The 22,132-nt window shown below is 29.2% G+C and overlaps 1 protein-coding gene across 12 annotated transcripts in view; it reads right to left on the bottom strand.

The window, feature by feature from the left end:
- The window catches only part of LOC111679385 (plasma membrane calcium-transporting ATPase 3), a 203,342-nt gene that overhangs the window by 25,638 nt on the left and 155,572 nt on the right, over window positions 1-22,132 (bottom strand). For 6 of the 12 annotated variants that reach the window (XM_023440954.2, XM_023440955.2, XM_023440956.2 and 3 more), the window contains one exon: window positions 6,368-6,948. The exons of 3 other annotated variants lie outside the window; for them this stretch is intronic. In XM_023440954.2, the coding sequence (XP_023296722.1) occupies window positions 6,727-6,948 (222 nt within the window). In that variant the 3' untranslated portion in view covers window positions 6,368-6,726. Of the gene's footprint in view, window positions 1-6,367; window positions 6,949-22,132 lie in introns of those variants that run through there. 3 more of the 12 variants (XM_046945317.1, XM_046945318.1, XM_023440959.2) reach the window with 1 other exon arrangement.

Below are 22,132 nucleotides of genomic sequence, written 5' to 3'. Positions count from 1 at the left end.
ATATAAGTTTGTCATTCCGTTTGTAATTTCTATAATATAATTTTCCGACCCTATAAAGTATATATATTCTGGATCCTTATAGATAGCGGAGTCGATTAAGCCATGTCCGTCTGACTGTTGAAATCAGTTTTTGAGGACCCCAGATATCGGCGAGATCCGAATCTTCAATAATTCTATTAGACAGCAAAATCAGCAAAATCGGTAACTAACGGCGATATTAGCAAAAATCCGAGACAACCTCTGAAAATTTCATCAAAAAATGTCATATATGTTTCACGCTTTGTTAAAAAAGCAACAACAACACTGTATATTAGAAAAAGATGTACACGTGTGTGTGTAGATGTATTTGGTTTTATTCAGCTGTGTATTTTTTTGTATGTTTGGATCATATACCGGCGGATAGAGAGGCAGATAAAAAAATCACCACTACCCACACACTATTGGCATTTTTTCATTGAAATAGCACTGAAAAAAATATTTGGTTATTTTTAATTTTGAAGATTAAATTGCATTACTGTAAAATGCGAATATTTATAAACAATGTGTAATCAATGTACTTAAGAATGATAATTTCTTCAAATAGAAACAACATTTCTAATTAAAATGTACAAAAAAAGTATGAAACAAGATTAACTTATTTACTTTCATTGTTATGCATTCTAGAAAATTATTTAGAGTGTACGTTGTTTTTGTAAATTATGCTCTTGCTTTTGCAAGTTGTTTTTTGTTTTCTCAAATTGTGTTTGCAATTTCTTTAACAAAGCGACATCAACCTGCCTTGTTGAATGCTGTCAAGCAACTAAATAAAATATTTGTATTTTTGATGCTCTTGTTTAAAGGTTCGTATGCGATCGTGTTGTGTACATGTAATTTGCCGAAAATCTTCGTTGTCAGAACAATACTAGCGCCGACGTCTGGTTTGGATGCTGTTGGCGTCATTATACCCTACACCACTATAGTGGGGAGGGTATTATACGTTTGTGCTGATGATTGTAACATACAAAAATATTGGTCCAATACCCACCTTAAAGTATACCGAGCGATTCAGAATCATTTTTTGAGTCGATTAAGACATGTCCGTCCGTCTGTCCGGCAGGCTGGCTGGCTGTCCATGTAAACCTTGTGCTCAAGGTACAGACCGCAATTTTCAAGATAATTTGATGAAATTTGGGCCAAGCATGTTTTTTTTGGCACGGATACGAATAGGTCCATTATTTCACCTAGCCCCCATACAACAACAGTTAGTTTTGTTGAGTTTCATTACGATTCAAATGGTTACATGTCAAATTTAGACGTTTAAGACATTTTTTTAAGGGGGGTTTGTATGGGGGCTAGGGTCAAATAAGGACCGATCATTACGAAAATCTGCAGTGACATTTATACTTATATAAAACTTATATATGCCAATTTTTAGAGAGATAATAGAATATTTGACGTAATTATGGCATAAAAAGTCCAAATCGGGAGTTACGGTTGTATGTAGGCTAGGTGAAATAATGGATCGAATGGAACCATTTTCAGTAGGCTTCGTCTCTGTGCATGCTTGGTCCAAATTTCATCAAATTATCTTGAAAATTGCGGCCTGTACCTTGCGCACAAGGTTTACATGGACAGACGGACCCATGTTATACCCTACACCACTATAGTGGTGTAGGGTATAACAAACCAAATGGTTGAATTTTTTACATAATCCCCATTTTTAACATACATAAAGACTGGTGTAGGATATCATATGGCTGCTACGCCCGACTATACATTCATACTTGTTGTTTATAAGTAAAGTTTATTACCTAACAATTAAACACACATTTGTTCAATTCACAATCAATGTTGTTGGTATTGTCTATGCAAAAGTTCTATACAACTCTTACGACAAATTTGCATGTGTTTTTCGAATGTCGAAGGAAAATTCAGTGTTGTCAATTGTTTATTTCAGCATATAAATTAAAAATTCAATCGATTTTAGCATAAAAAACGATAAAGTGGTATCACAGAAATTACAAACAAACAGCTGTTTACCAAAACAAAAATGTGGAATAATGAAAATAATAGAATTTTAAATAAAAAGAAATTGGTTTATTTTGCTCGTTTAATTAGTTTAACATTATTTTTTTTTACTTTTGACATTATTTGTTTTGATTGTTTTTTATTGTGAACATAAACTTATGACTTGTTACAAAAATCTGTTCACAATCACTGTTACTACACTTAAGTAGATACAATATACAACTTGATTGTGAATTGAACAATTGATTTTTTGTAGGTTTAAATATTTTAATGAAGTAATGTTACTTAATTATTTACACTCAAATGGCTCAAATGACTTCTACTAGTTCGTCAATCGTTGTACCGTAAAGTCAATCTATATATGTATATAAAAATGAATGTACGTTATAGACTACTTAACGGCTGAACCGATTTCTGTATGTCTGGAATATGTAATAGGATACTTTTTATTTTGAAATTTGAAGTAGGCGAGGAGCCACGCCCACATTAAGAAAATATAAAATTTGTATACTTGAGATAATATAACAGTTAGAGTCCACAAATTTTGTAGGAGCCACTTTAGTGTCAGTGTGATTATTTAGGATAAAAAGTGGGCAAACTAGCGTTAGGGGCGTGGCATCTTCCATATAAATTAAATACAAAAATTCGTTTATCTTGCAAACTGTTACAGCTAAAGTCTTAAAATTTTGCACGAATAATTTTAACATCCATGTAAACATTTTGGATATTAAATTGGCGGACTACTATGGGGGCTTGGAGCCCCATTATAAGTAAAATAGAAAAAATCGTATATCTAAAAATCTATTAGAGCTAGAATCTTTATATTTAGGTTTTAGAATTTTGACATTCATCTGAATATTTAGGGTATAACGAGCCTACTTTTAATGGGGACTTGACATCTCCAATATGAATAAAATACAAAATATTGTTTATCTAGGAAAACATAGAAGAAAAAGAAGGAAAAATGGTGGACTTACTTCTGGGGAGCTTGAAGCCCCCACATGAATTGAATAGAAAAATTCGTGAAATTCGTGATTCTATGAAAATAAAAGAGCTAGAATCTTCAAATTTTATAAGAATAACTTTGACATTCATGTAAACATTTAGAAAATAACGGGCTAGTATTTATATAAAGCAAGAATTTTTTCCACATACATCTGCCTTCTGAGACCAAATACAATGTAGAAGAGACTAATTCAAAGTCTGTATTTCAATTCCGCAGCTAAGGTTTAGGCCATACGATAGGTCCAACTCTACCAACATTGTAAGTGAGGTTCAGATGTGTTAAACAAATGAAAATACGGAATGAAAAAAATAACATATGAAATTAATGTGCTATTGTAAAAAATGCACATTAATTTCACATGAATAATACAGATCTGAATTATACTAGTTGTATGCTCTTCACTAAATTTTCTTATTGACATATTAAATCAACAAACAGACTTACAAAGAGATTTATAATACACCCAGGAAAAACTTACATTGAATAGTAATAAGTTAAAATGCTAATAAAACATTTTTTCACTTCTTCTTCATTAGCATTCTAACTCATTATTTAAAACTTTGTTGCCAGCACTAGTGCCATCGCATACCCATTTATATATAGCCGTAATTGGATCTTCATTAAACACCATATTTGCAATTCAACTTACAGTAGGGTCAACCATGTTCTGCATACCTATCATTAATTTCTACTCCGGGTAGATAATTTTTTTAACAACAATGTATCATATGATGGATATATGTTTGCATTTTTGCACCAGTTTGCATAAGTAGGTATTTTTTGAGAAACCACCTTCCACGTATAGAACCTCGTCTTCATCGGGCGTACGTGCAGTAGGTTTACTGACTACTTTTTGTTAACTAATGCGGATGTCCACTACAAGTTCCACACAAGGGGTTTCATTAACAAGTTGTGAAACTTTTTTTTTGGGATTTAGGGGAGTATTATGCGAACTCGTACAGTATTATGACTTGCTGTTAGTTGCTCAAACAACTGACCAACAAATCTTTATTGCGTTCTTCAAAATTCGATAATGTCTTGTTGGTGTTCTTCCGCTTTTTTACCAATTTACTTTTAAAGTTTTTCAGTTTTTTTTTATTTCTTGGCACTGATTCTAACTAAAATTATTTTTTGAAATAATATTATGAAATACATTGGCCTCCACAGCAAAAAAAATTGCTTGTGGGTACATTTTCGTTATAACAAATTTGACAAAATGTGCGTTTTGAGACATTAATTGCTAATAAGTAATACAATAACAGGTTTTGAACATTTTATAACAACAACAAATAAAAATAATATATAACACAGCAATTAGACCCAATCCCGAATGCACTCCATTAAACTACAACATAGACCACTTCTAATATAAGACCATATATGAGCGTCACCAACCACAACCCATTTCTAACAAGTAAGAGTGTTATATTCGGCTATGCCGAATCTTATATACCCACCATCAAATCACTGCCATTTAAATAAACTTTGATATTTTGAATATTTTATTAGGGTAGGGAAATTTCAATTCCATATTTATTTAAAATTTTATAGTTCTACTAATATTTTAATGTCAGTAATGAACATTAAAGTCATTTTTTTAAAGGCACCTTATTCAAGGTTAGGGTTAAATATGGACCGATCCTCATAAAATATGGTAGAGAGATTTTAGCTTAAAACTAATTTATGTCAAATAGCATTGGGATATTCGTATTATCAGCCAGTTAAAGTAATTTTCTTAAGGTTACCTTATAGAGGGGGTAAGACTAACTATGAACCGATCATTCTTAAATCTCGTAGAAGGATATTTTTGTATAATTTCCAACCAGTAACGAGCGTTGTAGTAATTTTCGGTGGGGTAATTATGGACTGATCCTCGTAAAAATTGGTAGAGATCCAAATAAAATTTGGTGGAAAAATTTTGACTTCTAAGATACTTAATTATGTCAAATTTCTTCGCTATACTCGTATTTTTACGGTGGGGTCAATTATGGACCGATCCACATAAAATTTGGTAGAGTGGTTTTGGCCAGCATAAAACTTAATTTTGTTAAATTTCACTGCTATAGTTGTATTTTTATGCCAGTAATAAGCGTTAAAGTAATTTTATGGAAGGGACCTTATATGGGGGTTGTAGAGTCAATTACCCACATAAAATTTGGTGGAGAGATATTGGATCGAGTGAAACTTATGTGTGTAGAATTTCATCGCTATATTCGCAAGCCAGTAATCAGCTTTTTTAGTCATATTCTAAAGAGGACCTTATATGGGGGGTAGGGCCAATTATTGTCCTTTCGATGTGTTACACACGGAATGACAAAATCAATATACACCCCATCTTTTTTGATGGTGGGAATAAAAACTACAATATTTTTTAGTACATAAATAACTTTTACTTAAAAAATTAATATAGTTTCCAAAAAATTAATCACTTGTGTATATATTAACAAAATCACATCCTGAGTAATTTGACGCCAAATTTTAAAATAGAAAAGCTACAACAAATAATTTGTTTGACAGCACACAACTATGCAAATATTACTAGCAAAACAAAAGTTAAAACGACAATATGCCATCAGCTATCGATCATCAATATGGTATCAGTTAAAATTATGGGTTGCACATACAAATTTATTTTGTTCTCTTTTTTGCAAAACAAAATTCTTAACTCACAATCAAATAAAATGGGCAAACCAAATGACAATACCGAAATTTAAATAATTCTATATAAGATTAAAAGAAAATCATTACTTGAGTACTTCTAAGAAATACAGACGGTAAGTTGTAGACATTAAAATGTAAGTGGTTATGTAAGTAAAACATATTAACGAGTTTTTGCTATATACATAATATTACAATAATGATCAAATATAATAAATCCACTCATAGCTCAGGATGTTTCAATTAACTCACTATCTGATTCGATTTACCAATGTGTGTCAATTATACTTCCGCAATTACTAAAATTTTTTAAACAAATGAAAAAATTGAATTTTGGAAATGTTCGAAAAAATTCAGTTTTGTCAATTTATAAGATATGCCGAAGAAGAGAGATGATATGTCAGGCGTAAGTCAATCTTGTCATGGTGCTGTAATAACATGTGCAAAAGGCCAAAAGTTTGTACTTTTTTTTTATTCCAGATGTGATGGAAAATTTTTTTTATAAAAGTATACTTTGGTCTCTGAGTTAAAAATGTGTCGGACTGTATAATTGTTAATTGCACTTTTACTATGACGTTCGATTTCAGCTTAAACGTTTCCCATTCAAACCTCATTCTTATAACTTAAGCATGTATCAAAATAGAAAATTAGTTGCTGCCGTTTGGCAGTTTCAAAGGAAACCACGCAATGCATGAATACATCTTGACACAGGCTTTATTTGTTTGTATATTATAATTTTTGTTTAAATAAAGTTTTTTTGCTTATTACTAGTATATTTTATTTTTCCGTTTGTTTCTGTAAACTGCAATTTTGCATTATAATGAAAACAAATCCTTTGCGCTTACCACAAAGATGAAATTATACTATTGTTGTAGTTGATAATATATTAAAAAGGATAAAATAGTTTAAACAAATATTACATTAAAGTATTGAAACAAGCATGTAATTTAACTTTTACAAGTACAGAATACAGATGTAACATTTAATAGCCGTGCAGCATATTACAAATGGGTTTGGTTTTTTTTATTGTTGCTTCTGCTGCTGTTGAATTTGTTTTATACGGCCGTCTCGGTATGGCTGTGAGAGGATAAACGTTCAACGTCTATTTCTGGTATTGTTAATTCATCCGGTATATTATCAGCATATTCTAATGATGACGTTTCCGAAAGGCGTTTACTTAGCGAGGTCTGTTTGCGTAAAACTTCGGCCAATGAAGTGTTGGCATGATCACCGTACCTAGCATCCAATCCCTGGCGGAAGGCGTTAACCACACGTATCTAAACGTTTAAATAACGAAAATTAAAATTGAAGTTTGAAAAAGAAAAAGTACAGATTTCAACAGTAAAACAAATTCATAGGTTAGAGAGAAAATAGACAGACAGACAAACAGTTACAAAAAATAAATAAATAATAACAACAGTTACAGTTTTAGTTAAAGATAAAGATACAGACAGGTAATACTCATCAAGAAGAAGAGGTGGTTAGGTATATATGTATAGTGTACATAGATTTATTAATATATACATATATAAAATCTAAAGATAGATAAATAACGAAAGCGTTTAAAATAAACAAATCAATTAATAATAAAAACGCAAACACAGAAAGCACACATAAAAAATAAAAGCATACATACATATCTAAGATAGAGGTACCTAATATCAGTGATACCAACTTAGACCCTATTTAACGCTATTTTTTTATTGAATCGACGCTGTATTTTTGTAAATAAACAGTTTGATTAATTTATGTTGTTTAAAAATTAACTAAAATAGAATAAGTGCATATATACATATGTTTTTGTTGAATATGTCACCACGATTCTTAGATCTAACAATACTGTCACAAACATTTACAATAATATCTAGTGTCCGACCGAACGTTCGGGTACGGTTTCGGTAAAAAGTGAGGTTTGACCATTTTTCGGTGTTCGCGAAATTTTGACCGAACGCCGAACTTTTTACATCATTAAAGTTTTAAAAATTCTGAAAATTTATTTACAGAAGCTATCATACATCCTGGCTGTACAATAAATTTGCAATATAGATAAGTACAGAACGCCTTTTCGGCTGATTTGAAAAACTGTTAACCAGAAAGTGATTAAAAAGCTAAAAATGTGAAACATTTAATTTGAATTATCTAGTTTTGACTATAAATCTTTGGTCTTATTACTTTTTAATTATAAGTGCGTTTTTCATTTAAGAAAAAAGTTCGGGTTCACCGAACTTTGAAAACCGAACAAATTTACCGAAGTTCGGGTTCGGCGTTCGGTACCGAACGAAATTTTGAGTTCGGTCGGACTATAGTAATATCTTACAATTGTCTAAATTTTTGTCTAAATGAGCAAAATTTTTAAGAGAATAGATTTGACAATCGCGTAAATGAACTTCCTTTTATTTTACAAAATGCGTCATTATCAGATAATAAATATAAACGAAAAATTCTAAGGAAATTGCTTGTGCTCTAAAATAAATTCTGACTACCATAAGAATTAACAAGATTTCGCATGAAAATATCTGAAAAATTAAAATTCTGATAAATTTCGTATAATGTAAATATTCTACATTTTGCTAGGTCTGACAATATTGTTAGATCTGACAGCTGTATATACCTTTTATTTTAAGTCTATGCGTATACATTTTTATAGCCTTCATCAAAAGAGATGGGGTGTATACTGATTTTGCCACTCCGTTTGTAACACATCTTATGTTCTGGGTCTTTATTGAATTCGAAGCCAATTTAGCCATGTACGTGAGTCTGTCTTAAGAAAGCACGATAGGGTTCGAACGAATTTCGAAATTCGACTCCAATAAGTTTCATAAAAGCCAAAATCTTATCTACAAAATTTGATGAGGATCGGTCTATAAATGAATCTACTACCTATATAAGGTCCCCTTTCAGATAATGATTTTGCCGCTCATTACTGACTTAATAATTTTTTTTTTCTAATATAATCCATATTTTTCAGTTTAAGCATAAAACTATGTCAACTATTAAATTAATCTAAAAGTTACAATTTATTTTGAATAGTCTCCTATTCCGCACATTAATTAATATTTAATGAAAATACTAATTATATATTGTAATCCAAACATCTAATACGATTTAATAATAAAAAGTTGGCACCACTGTTCATAATACTAAAAACTTATCAAAAACTGAAAAATATATGTAAAAATCGGAGTTTTTATTTTACCGTATTAATGATTCAATCGAGTGCGGAAAGGATTTGTGTGGAATCATAATAATTTGAGTAAAATTCGGATAATATTGATTCATCAGTTCAAAAATCATAAAAATTTCGATTTTGTTAAAAAAAATTAAATATTATGTTTTATTTCTTGTACAAAATTATCTTTCGTTAAATTTTTGGGTATTTCCGTATAATATAAATTTTTTTCATAAATTTTTTTAAGTATATGTATTGAATATTTACATTAACAATTTCATGTCATGTGACCAATCACATTTTCGGCTCTATCGGCCATAGCTGCCGGAGTTAGAGGGGGTGAGGGTCTTTATTACCAGGGTTGTTTCCAAATGAGTGATACTTTTCAAGAATTGGTCTTAGCAAAAATTTCGAATGGCTATTGTAATCATCCAACGCATCATAAAAAATGTTTGTGCATTTGACAAAAATCTTTATAAAATATTTCATAATTGAAAACTATTTCTTATGTCGAACAAGAGTTTGCTTTAATATTTAATAAATTAGTTAATAGTTTTCCATTTTTAATATTCAAATCCATTGGCCTGTAATTACATTAAACAATTTTCCCTTTTTCACGACATATTCGAATATCACTGCTTGTTACAAAAAATACATAAGTTACATTATTAAAAAAAATTGATCACCTTCGTGAGAAGTGTACATATGTAAATGTTTATCATTCCGTTTGTAATTTCCAGAATATAATTTTCCTACCCTATAAAGTAAATATTTATATTACGCCATGTTCGATGTTAAAATCAGCAAGTTCATGAATAACAGAAAAATATTTTATTGGATTTGTTATTTAAAGTAATCGTAGAAACAAGAAAGTTTAAATTTTTATGGTGAAGGGTACGTAAGATACGGCAAAGGCAATATAGATATATTCTTACTTGTTTTTAATTTTTTTATAATTTATTTTAATAAAATGTTTTATTATTTTTACATTGGGAATAAACAAACCATATTTTTTTTAAGTAAAATATTTATATATTTAAAAAAAATAATAATTTTGGAAGACCAATAAGTGAAAAGTTACACTAATTTAAAAACCATGTTTGACCAAATTGTATAACTTAAACCCCTTAACTACAGTTCTTGATCCATATCAATTTTTTAGATTGCGTCACTTGACACGAGGTACATTAATTGTAAGGAAGTGTCGAGTTTTTCAGTATGTCCATTAGAGGTGAATGTAGATTTTTATTTAGATGGGCCTTACTTTGTTAATTAGTGTCTAAAACTAACTGATGTTAGTAGTCCAATCGGATACTTGTAACCCCTATATTGCCTATACTTCAAAGTCAGACTGTCAAAAAGCAATAAGCCTTTTTAACAACTTTAAAATATATATATTTATTTCTTTTTTTGCCAAGGCAAGGTAAATATTAGAGGGCACACATTATAAAGTTTTAAAACGCCACTCAATATGTTGCTCATTTTACTAGCTATAACTTTAAAATTTATTTTTTTTTTTGAGTTTACTTTTCCTTGTACATGCATGCATGTATGTATGTATGTATGTATGTATGTATGTATGTATGTATGTATGTATGTATGTATGTATGTATGTATGTATGTTTGTATGTTTGTATGTATGTACCCTTACGAAAAGTGTCCGCTGATATCGCTCTAGTGTATGTGCACTAGAGGAGGCCAAAACTTTGTTCAACGGTGTTTAAAACTACGTGTGCAAAAATTGCGTAAAATTGGGAATATAATATTTAAAAAAATCCTATTTTGTAGAATAAATTATTTTATATTTCCATTTTTGAGCTTTATTAAACTTCATAGTTTTTTCTTGTTTAGAGAAAAAACGTTAAGTTGTGTTTTATCTAACCGATTGTGGTGAAATAGTCAGATTCTGTAAAAAAAATAACTTCTTTTTTTAATATTTATTAATTTGTTCATTCACTCTCAAACATAATGTTAAGAAAAACTAAAGTTAGGTAATATTAAGAATACATGTTTCCAACTTGGAAATAACTCAGAGCTAATTAAAATTGGATTTTTATTAAAATAGTTTCTTCCTTAATAATACAAACGTATAATCGATGCAGCGAGGGTTTCATTATCCGATTTTACTCAAATTTTGCGTTGGAGTTTAGAATCATAGATACACAGATTTCCTGATTTAACGAAGATGTAATATCTGGCCCATTCGTAAAAATGAAAAAATTTTTAAACCGAAACCCAAATTTTCTGTGATTTAATGATAAAAACATGGTTATTAATGGTAAGAAGTCTATTTTTATATTTTTTTTAAATGGGTTCATATAGACAATGTCCATTTATAAGCAATTTTTCAGTAGTCTGTATTGTTTTCACTACTAAATTTAATTATTCATTCGTAATATAAGATACTCAGCGAAAATAAATTACCCATGCCGAATTCTCTAAACTGAGTATTCGCTATACCGGAAAACCACTGTATTAAAATCAGCATATATTTTATAAAATCAGTAATGTATAAATTAATTTTTAAAGAAGCTAGTAATTAGAACATTAGAACTAACTATACAAATTACATTTATGCCGTTCACTTAATATATCAAAATTATAAAACAGCGTTAAATACAACAAATTACTACAAATTATACGTAATACTACACAAGGAGAATATCCCCTCAATTATAAAAATATAAATCGGTTAGTTTTGGTTTATTATGCACAATTTCATACAGTAAACTATCTATAACTTTATTAGGCACTTATTAATACGTGATTAAGATAATGATATCTTTTTCAACTCTAACTCGGCATTTACACATGCAAACGTAAATTCGAAAAACTGAATACCGTCACACTTTTTTACAAAGAGCACTTTTAGCTGAAAGAATACAAATGTGCGATACAAGTCATGCGATATTAGTTTGTTGGCAAGGAAGAAATTGAAGTAGGAAAAATGCACGAATCAAACAGTTTATTGCAATAGGAATCAAAACAGCTGTCGGCAATGCGCTTTTATCCATTTTGTATGGCGACATAGTAGTTGAGATATATTCTCATTCATTCCTAGTTATTTCATAAAAAATTAAAATATAATTTTGCTTTGTTTTTTTTTTTTTTTTTTGTTACAAATATCCAGAAATCGTGGTCTGTGAACAGTCATGTTATTTTTATAAAAATATTAATATTTAAATAAATACCGTAAAATTAACATACATACATATTTCTCAGTTAAACTCATATTTTAATGGAGTTATCATTAAAGTATATTTGTTAAATATTTATTTGTTATATCCTTAACAATACAATTACAAATTATATTCTAACCTAATTTACCAAGCAGATTGACGGCGACTATACGCCCGTTGTAGTGTGCCAGACGAGAGTGTCTGTGGGAATCGAACCCACAATCCCAGACTGGCAGGCTAGCACACTACCATCTAGCCCACCGGGGTACCGTCTTTGTTAAATATATTTAACGAATATTTTAAACATATTTATTCTTAAAAAATAATATAAACAACGTTATGGAATCATAAACATGGCAACACTAACACGAAAATGTTTCATGCCTTTTGAATCTCTGAACGTTCATTATTTTACAAAGAGCATTTAAAGGGAATTGAGAAAAAATTCTGCGACATGTACCCTCAGCTAAAAATGCTCAAAAAATTAACTGAAAATTAACTGAACTATGTATATAACAGCACTTACTTATAATAATTTTAAACAAAAATTTCATGCTTTTATAAAATAAAATGTTCTCCAAAAATATTTTTAAGGTGATAGCGAAACGGCAACACTGTATTCATAATAATGGAAAAAAACAATTTTTTATATTTTTCGATTTTTAAAATTTCGAAAATATTTTTTCAAAATAAATGTAAAAGTTGACTAATGCTAGTAGCATTTTTCTTAAATTATACGTATTATTAAATTAAGACTAGCATGTGTAACTGCAGGGTAATAATATGAAACTCAAGTATTAAATTATTTTCAAATACAACAGCTGTGACATCTCTAATGTTTAAACAATGTTTTAACAATTGTCTATGAAGCGTACTTCACAAATTTAAAATTCTTTAGGATTAGTAAAGTTCACAGAAAATATGTGGAAACCGTATTGTATATTGCACTCTGTATGGAAAGCAAAAACGTGTTTTTGTCACCCCCTCAAAATTTACCTTGTTTGTATAATGGTGATTTCCAAAATTTAAATTTAATTTAAGTCTGGCGACGGCCAATCGTAAGCTGGACAAAATTTAAAAGGTAGCTTAGAATTATTTTTGTAATTTAGTTTTCTTTTGAAGCAATATATTAAATATGGGGTATCATTTGAAAGGGATTTTAAAGCGCGTTAAACGATGTATTGATCATATGTTTACAGTCTCCTCACAATTTTCATATTTATTTAAGAAAAATACTATAAAATTTAAAGTAAATATCTGAAAAGGGGCCTTTTAACAACGAGTCCAGCTCACGAAGGTCATATGACATATGACAGCGAATATTTTAAGGGAGGTAACTCAGACACCATTTTATGTCAGTCAGTCTAATGTACATACATATGTATGTATAAGAGGATACGACTAACTTCCCTACTTATTTTGGTATTTCTTACATATATTTACATATATCTGCCTAATTCATAAACATTTTACTTTATAAAATAAATTTACAAAATTCAATCAATAAACCGGTTAATTAAAATTTGTTTATGAATAAGATCTAAAAAATATATAAGCATACATAAATACATAGTAGAATATGCAATATTTTAATACTTTCTATTTGTTCTCATACCATTACAATACTTTTTTTTAAACACAGCATTTTGGGGGATATCAGATACGTAGCGAAAATTAAACAAAAAAGTCTAAAGGTACATGCTTTAAACTACAACTGAAATAATAATTACATCTACAATTATATTTAGTAAAATAATTAAGTGTCAAATGAATGTATACAAATGAAAAAAAATATCGAAACGAAAGATTCACAGTACATATGTAGGTTTATTTTAAGTATTAGATTCTTATTTTTATAAAAAAATTTATTTGGAAATTTAATAGATGTGTGAATAAGTTAATAGGTCGATTTTGATTAATGATTTTTCGTTGTCTTGAGTCATTTCTAGACTTAAAACATTGTCGGTTAGTATACTTAATCGACCCATAAGTTTTTGTACTCTTCCTTATCGGCTCTGAAGTTTGACAATGCGTTACAAATTTAAAACGTTAATTATAAATGTTAGCACATAATAAATTTACTTAATTATTAGTTTTCTCTTCATAAAAACTATGTTTTATAATAACATAGAAGATCAAATTCGCGAGAAAACCTTCAAATTAATTTAAAACGCCTATGTAAATTCTTTTTAGTTTTGCAGCTCACATTCTTAAAAAGCCAGAATAAATAAAAACACATTTTTAACAAACAGTAAAAAATATTTTCTATATTATAGCTGGTCAGCTTGAACCCTTATTAGTATATTTTATATAAATAAAATCGGTCTCACATCCTTCTGAGTGAATTGTTAGTAAGCATAATGCTGATTGTTGAATGATTAACAGCTTTATTTCAATTGGAACTTTAACATCTGTCGACATGAGTTTACATCCAGTTTGTATTAAGATCAAAATTGTTAATTTTATTGGAAGATATTAAATGAAATAAATTAAATAAAAAACAAGTTAAATAATGTTTTTATCATTTTAATTTACATTTATTTCATATAATATATTTTCATTATAATAACACATAACGAAAAATGCGCATTATAATAACCCTGTTTTTGCAATTTTTCAAGACTTAGCAAAATATTATGAACATATAGCAACGCTACCACATAAAATAAGAAAACAATGATAGGATCACCAGAAAGCGGAATAATAATAGTAGAATATATTTTATCTCAACTACAAAGTCCCCAAACACAAGACGATATTTTGCTCTCCATACAAAATGTATGAAAACTCATTGTCGACAGAGGTTTAATGTTATAATGGCATAATAAAAAAGAGATTGCGATAAAGTAGTTAATTATTTTTTTCTTAAAGTAAGCTTTCTGCTCAAAGTTGTTTTTGTTTACATGTTATGACTGCTAAATGTTAACATTAATATTACTTTTTAACAGAAAGCTAATTCTTGCACAAAAAATATATGTATGTTGTTATACCCTACACCACTATAGTGGGGAAGGTATTATGCGTTTGTGCTGATGTTTGTAACACCCAAAAATATTGGTTCTCGACCCACCTTAAAGTATACCAATCGGCTCAGAATCTGAGTCGATTTAGCTATGTCCGTCTGTCTGTGTGTCCATGTAAACCTTGTGCGCACGCTACAGATCGCAATTTTTAAGATAATTTGATGAAATTTGGCATATACTCTTTTTTTGGTTCAAGGACGAACCGTACCCCCCGAATAGGACCTTTAGGCTCATAATTTCGTTAAATGTTCTATTATGTCAACAAAAATCTGCAAAACTTATTTTTTAGAACGATAAACAACGCTACTAATTTTTATAGTGATCGGGCCTCATTTGACCTTAGCCCCCATACAAACTCCCTTTTTTTTTGTCAATTATACGTAAAAATGTTTCACAATACGGTTAAAGAACAAATTAAATGCTTAATTTTTTTAAATTATCCACTTATTTAATATACTAACTGGTGTAGGGTATTATATAGTCGGCAATGTCCGACTATACATTCATACTTGTTTTTGTATTATTCTAGTAATGCAGTCCCCTGTGTATTGACTTTGCGTCGAACTGCAATTGACATAGAAAGAGAAAAAAACCGTCAAACTAATTGTTTTTCTTTTTTGTTTTATTGTGATTTTTTGTAGAAAAAACACCATTTTAAAATTGTTGCTTAAATATTTTTATACCCTACACCACTTTACTGGGGAAGGTATATTGGGTTTGTGCTGATGTTTGTCACATACAAAAATATTCGTCCTATACCCACCTTAATGTATACCAATCGGCTTAGAATCATTTCCAGAGTCGATTAAGCTATGTCCGTCCGTCTGGCTGGCTGTCTGTCCATGTAAACCTTGTGCGCAAGGTACAGGCCGCAATTTTCAAGATAATAGCCCCCATACTACCGTACCCCTCAAATAGGGCCTTTGGGCTTATAATTAATTTAAATGATCTATTATGTTAACAAAAGTCGACAAAACTCAGTTTTATAGAACTTTAAATGACATTAGCGATTTTTGTAATGATCAGGCTTCATTTGACCCTATCCCCCATATTCCGAAATGAAGTTAAAAAACAAACCAAATGCTTTATTTTTTTTAAATAATCTCAATTTTTAACATACATACTTCGGCAACGCATCGATTTGGTAAAACCCTTTTTAAGTTGCGTTGCTGTCAGTCACAGTTCCTCGTAAAGAATTGTATGTGTTTGAACCTTAATTCTGACATAATTACTATTTTTTTAAACATAAAATTTTTTATATTCGAATTTTTGAACAAAATCTCTAATTAACGTAATACAAATTAATATTGTGTGTAATCCGTCATAAAATGATAATTGATTAACAATATTTTTTTAAATTTCAAAATTATTACTTTCTTTTAAAGTATACTTAAGATTAAAAATAATGTTGAAAAACGTGTAAACAAGTTGTAATTTTTTATAAGTTAAACTAGTACAACAAATACTTATCGACCCGATTTTAATAAACAATACAAACAAGTAAGAGTGTTATATTCGGCTAAGCCGAATCTTATATACCCACCATCAAACCCCGTTTGACTCGAATTAAACTTACTTATGTCGAATTCCGTCTATATACTCGTATTTTTATGCCAGTTAAGAAAAGTAATTTTCTGAAGAGGACCTTATATAGAGGGGGGGGGGGGTGTGTGGTAATATCAATTATGGGTCGATCATAAAATTTGATAAATTTATTTGTGTTGAATTTCATCGCTGCACTCGTATTTTTAAGCCATTAATGAGCGTTGAAGACATTTTCTGAAGGGGACCTTATATGAGGGGTAGGGTCAATTATGGACCGATCCTCATAAATTTTTAGATAGATTTTGACTTGTATGAAACTTATGTCGAATTTCATATATATACTAGTATTTTTAAGCCGGTAATGAGCGTTAAAGTCCTTTTCTGAAGGGGAGCTTATATGGAGGGTAGTTTCAATTATGGACCGATCCTCATAAAATTTTGAATATTGATTTTGGATAATAAGAATCTTACTAATGTCGACTTTCATCGCTATATTCGTATTTTGAAACAAGTTATGACTCTTAAAGCTGCTTTTCGAGGGGCCACTTGTATGGGGGCTATCCGAAAACGTGGGCCGATGTGAAATTTCAACCCTCTAGCTCTTTTCATTCGGACTCTATTATGCTTTCAACAGACAGACGGACAGTCATGGCTAGATCGTCTTAGAATTTAATGACGACCCAGAATATATTTCGATGTGTTACAAACGGAATGACACAATCAATATACCCCCATCTTTTTTGATGGTGGGTATAAAAATAAGAGCAGTTTTCAAACACATTCATCTATTATTATTAAGTAGTTGATTAGGCCTGTTTTATATTAAAAAGCAAGAAATATTAATCTACGATTTACAGTTTATATACTCACATATATGTAAATTTGTTGATTATTCGGCATAATCGTTAGGAACTGTGTATTAAATTGTAACGAAACGTTTTAAAATGCCAGTAGTTTTAAATAATGGTTAATATCATAGACATCCACAGAATCCAACCATTGTCAGAAATGGTTTTAAAACGACAAAATTATCATTAATCCAAAGTTAAAAGATATACATAGATATTTACTCCTCATTGAATAAAAAAAATGACAATCCCCAAAAGTGCATATTAATTATTAAGCAAAATTTTCATTTAAACCAAGCCCATTGGTTTATCGCTAAAGGAAATTTTTCTTTATCAAATACCAAAGTATACCAACTTTGATATTGAATAATATTGGACCTATTTCCACCTATACATACCGTAGACGAAGTCTATTGAAAATTTTTGACATCGGTCCATTATTTCTCCTAGGCACCATACAACTGAACCGGCCAAATAGGGCTTTTAAGTTCATATTTACGTATAATATACTCATATCTCGACAAAAAGCTGCAAAACCAAGTTCTGTACAAGTCTTGATGACCCTGATGAACTTTATAATTACAGGGCCTCATTTGATCCTAGCCCCTATCAAAATTTTACATAAATATCCACAGTTTTATTAAAAAATAAATGGCTTATGTATATCTGAGGCAAGGTGCAATTCAACTTAAATGCTTTATTATGAAAACTAAATTACATTTTATTCGTATACAGGTGTAGGGTATATATGGTCGGCCTCGCCCTATAACTTCTATAACTTCTCACTTGTTTAACAATGTTTTTGTTCGTTAATTTTAGGTTGATAACAAAACTAATTATGTTTTCTTTTAAAATAAATTCCAAAAAGAATAATTTTAACGTTTATAAATTTGTGAATAAAATCCAGAAAAATTTAAAACGATTATATTTTCGGAAAAAAAACTCAAATCAATAGATTTGAGTTTTTATGCATATCCCGTGTTAAAAAGATAATAAACGTGGTAAGCAGTGTGTGTATAATGTGTATTTTTACCGCTGGGATATTAATAAATTTTCTTATTTTTACTTCTTTTATGCAAATATTGATAATATAATGGTAAAGCCCTAATCGATATAATTTACACAATCAATTACTTTATTTTATTATATTTAACTAACAAACTATTAAAAAGGCAAATCAAGTGATTTTGGCCATCATTTGGCTGGCATACGGGCATTTCCAAATTGTCTAAAAATGTTGCTGGCCAATTGATATATTGTAAAATGTTCATGCATTAATCCAATAATCGTTTAAAATTTTTCTATTTCTTTACAAGTTTGTAAACGTTAATGTTATTCTTTCTGGATTTTATTTTAAAAGAAACCATAATTAGTTTTCGTTATCAACCTAAAATTAACGAAAACAGCTTTATCTGAGAAAAAATTTGTTAAAATTTAACATATTGTTGGGCCGAGCCTACAATAAAATTCTTATATTTATCAATGGTTTATTTAAGGTATTTTAAGCAATTTTCGTGAATTGTCTAAAAACCTAAAATAAGTTGTTTGAATACAGCCGTAAAGGTATAATTATTTTATTATATTTTCTAGTACTTTAAAATAATTGTTATAATTTATCAATATTATAAGATATATTTGATTTTGGTCGTCATAACAATACCAGAGAGAAATATATTTTTTTGGTTAAGAATAACTATTATCGTAACCAATATATTTTTTGTTTTGTTATATATTTTTCATACTTTGCTAAAGTAAATAAAACGGCCAGTTTTTTTTATAAAAATATATAATTTAAATTAATTTTCTTATTTATTCCGTTCATATTTATATACACTAAAAAATAAATTTAATATATTTTGGTTAGCTATAACCTAAATAATATTGGTTTGCTAAATAACAGTTATCCAAAACCGAAAATATATGTTTCGCATGTTAATTAGTTACGGCGACCTAATATATAAAAATCACATAATAATGGTAAAAATATCCCCATATAAAACAAAGCAATTTTTTGTGTATCCTTTTACTTCAAAAGAAAAAAATTGTATGGGCCGCTGTTATTAACCCATTTAAACTTTTAGCTTTTTTAACATTTTAATCTAAAAATTGCAGTATACACCATGATAATGACCACTTTTAACATTAACAATACCAGTAATAGAATGGATACATCTGCTTCTCTATTTTTGTATGTGATTATATTAAAATACATCCCTGATCTAATACGACTTGCGTGTTTTTTCAAATAATTGTCAAATATTATATCCGCATTTTCTCTCGATATGTAAGACATATTGCGTTGAAACTCTTCTACACAATATTTTGAAAAAATAGCTTTACTAGATGTACGAGTGTTAACACCTGTGCCTGGATTCTGTAACTCTTGCAAGAAGAAAAAACAATGTGCATTGAAACAATATAATAATTTTTGTGAGAACTATTTGTCATTTAAGTTTTTTGACGTAAGTTATTGGAAATTTGTGAGTAAAAGTGTCCCTGTAAGATTTTTTTCTCACATCAACTGTCAAAAGAACTTACATATTATATGTTTTAGCATTGTCGCACATTGCATAGTGGTGCAGAATGGAATTCATTTGGAAATAAATCTGGCATTTTTAAACGGCTAGTCTCGAGTTTATGTTATAAAAAATGGATCCCACAAATGCTTCAGGGGCAACGCTATGGATGCAATTTCGATTCCAAATATAGGATGAAATTTTGAACAGAATGGATTTAAATTTTCTGCGTTAGTTAGACCACTAAATCATCAAAAAATTATCAATAATTTCAGTGCATTTATGGATTCAAAATTAACAATTTTCAATTTAAAAATCGAAGATTTTGTACTTTTTTAGTATAAAATATTTTTATACATCTTTTTTCACTTTCTAAATAGCGTACTAAAAATCTATAAAAATGTACAGAGTTTTTGAAAGATATATTTACATATTACATATTTACACACATACTCTATGAACTAATGTACATAATTAATATTTTCAGTAAAACTTCATCAATTTTAAATAAAAATGTTTGAAAATATTATGTATAATATATATTTTACATAGTATCATAACCTAGTTATTATCAGGCCGATTTCCGGTACGTACTTAAAATTTTGGACTTTTTAATTACTTATATTGTTAATATAAATTTTATTGATAACCTGCAACTGTGAATCTTTCGTAATTTTAATATTGCATTTGTGTGTGTTTATATAATCACATTGCGTCGTCGGCGATTTTATAAATGTATAAATACCTCTCAATCTATTTTTTTACCAGCAATTGGAAATCCTGACCTCAGTATAATTTGTGAAAATAAAATATCTCCAATTTTTTTTTATATAGGTCTTTAAATTTCACAATTTTGAGTTGATTACGGGAAAAATAAATTTTTGTAATGCATTTATGGTTCACAAAATAATTTTAAGTTGGTTGAATAGTCGAAGTGTAATTTTTACGAAATTTTTGAGAAAAAATTACAAACAACTTTTCGAAAAAAATATATTTTTTTTATTTTTCTCGTGTTAAGTACATTAATTTGCATCGATTGAAAAGTCCATATTTGGAGAACTAGATCAAAAGATTCTTTCCATATATAATGCATATAAATCATTTAATATCATATGATAGTTATTTTGAAACCGAGGGCGTTTATGAATTCAAAATTAACAATTTTCAATTTAAAAATCGAAGATTTTGTACTTTTTTAGTATAAAATATTTGTATACATCTTTTTTCCCTTTCTAAATAGCGTACTAAAAAATCTTTAAAAATGTACAGAGTTTGAACAAATTTTAGTCCTATTGGATAGAAGTTTAGACACAATTTTTCTACAAGATCGATCAAGGACTTTCCGAGTTACAGTGGGTAAAAGTTTTAAAGTTTTTCAAAACATGTGTTTCTTCTTGTCTGCTGCCAGAATGATTTCACAATTTAATCGATTTGTTTTGATAACTTACATATCGTCCCTGATTTAAATTTTAGTACTATATGAAGTTCACCTTTAAGGTGAAGTCAAATAATTTTGCGTAATTATATTTTTATATGGAGTTAATGAAATGCATATAAAGTGGTGTTATTAAATCAGCTGATTATTTTTCTTCATCTTACTTTTATGCAGTTAATGTTTGTTATTGTTTACGAGAAAAACTTCGTTATTATCTTAATTATACAAACAACTCGGGTAGGTTAGTGGTTAGTGTTCTAGACTGGTAGATTCCCACCCGTGGCACTGGTTAAGTAGCGCACAACAGGCCTAATGGAGGCCTAGGTGTATTTCTTCGGATTTGATGTGTATACATCCTCCTTTCAAACTAACTACGAAATTATCCAATGCCTATTTACACGGTGTAGATCAGGCGGTGATCCAGATCCAGCGTTTGTGGAGGGGGCAATTTTCACCCAAATGAAATTTTATTCGTATTTTAGATATTCGTATGATTTATGTCTTTTGTTTTACACAAAGTAGAATGGAAAAAGCTATTTATTATTTCTTTTTTTTTTTGGTATGTGTTTACATCTAAAGCATATACCGGCGGATAGAGAGGCAGATAAAAAAATCACCACTACCCACACACATTATTAGCATTTTTTCATTGAAATTGCACTGAAAAAAATATTTGGTTATTTTTAATTTTGAAGATTAAATTGCATTACTGTAAAATGCGAATATTTATAAACAATGTGTAATCA

This window comes from Lucilia cuprina, chromosome X, assembly GCF_022045245.1.
Source record: "Lucilia cuprina isolate Lc7/37 chromosome X, ASM2204524v1, whole genome shotgun sequence".
Classification (NCBI taxonomy): domain Eukaryota; kingdom Metazoa; phylum Arthropoda; class Insecta; order Diptera; family Calliphoridae; genus Lucilia; species Lucilia cuprina.
This window is presented reverse-complemented; position numbering and strand designations above follow the sequence as displayed.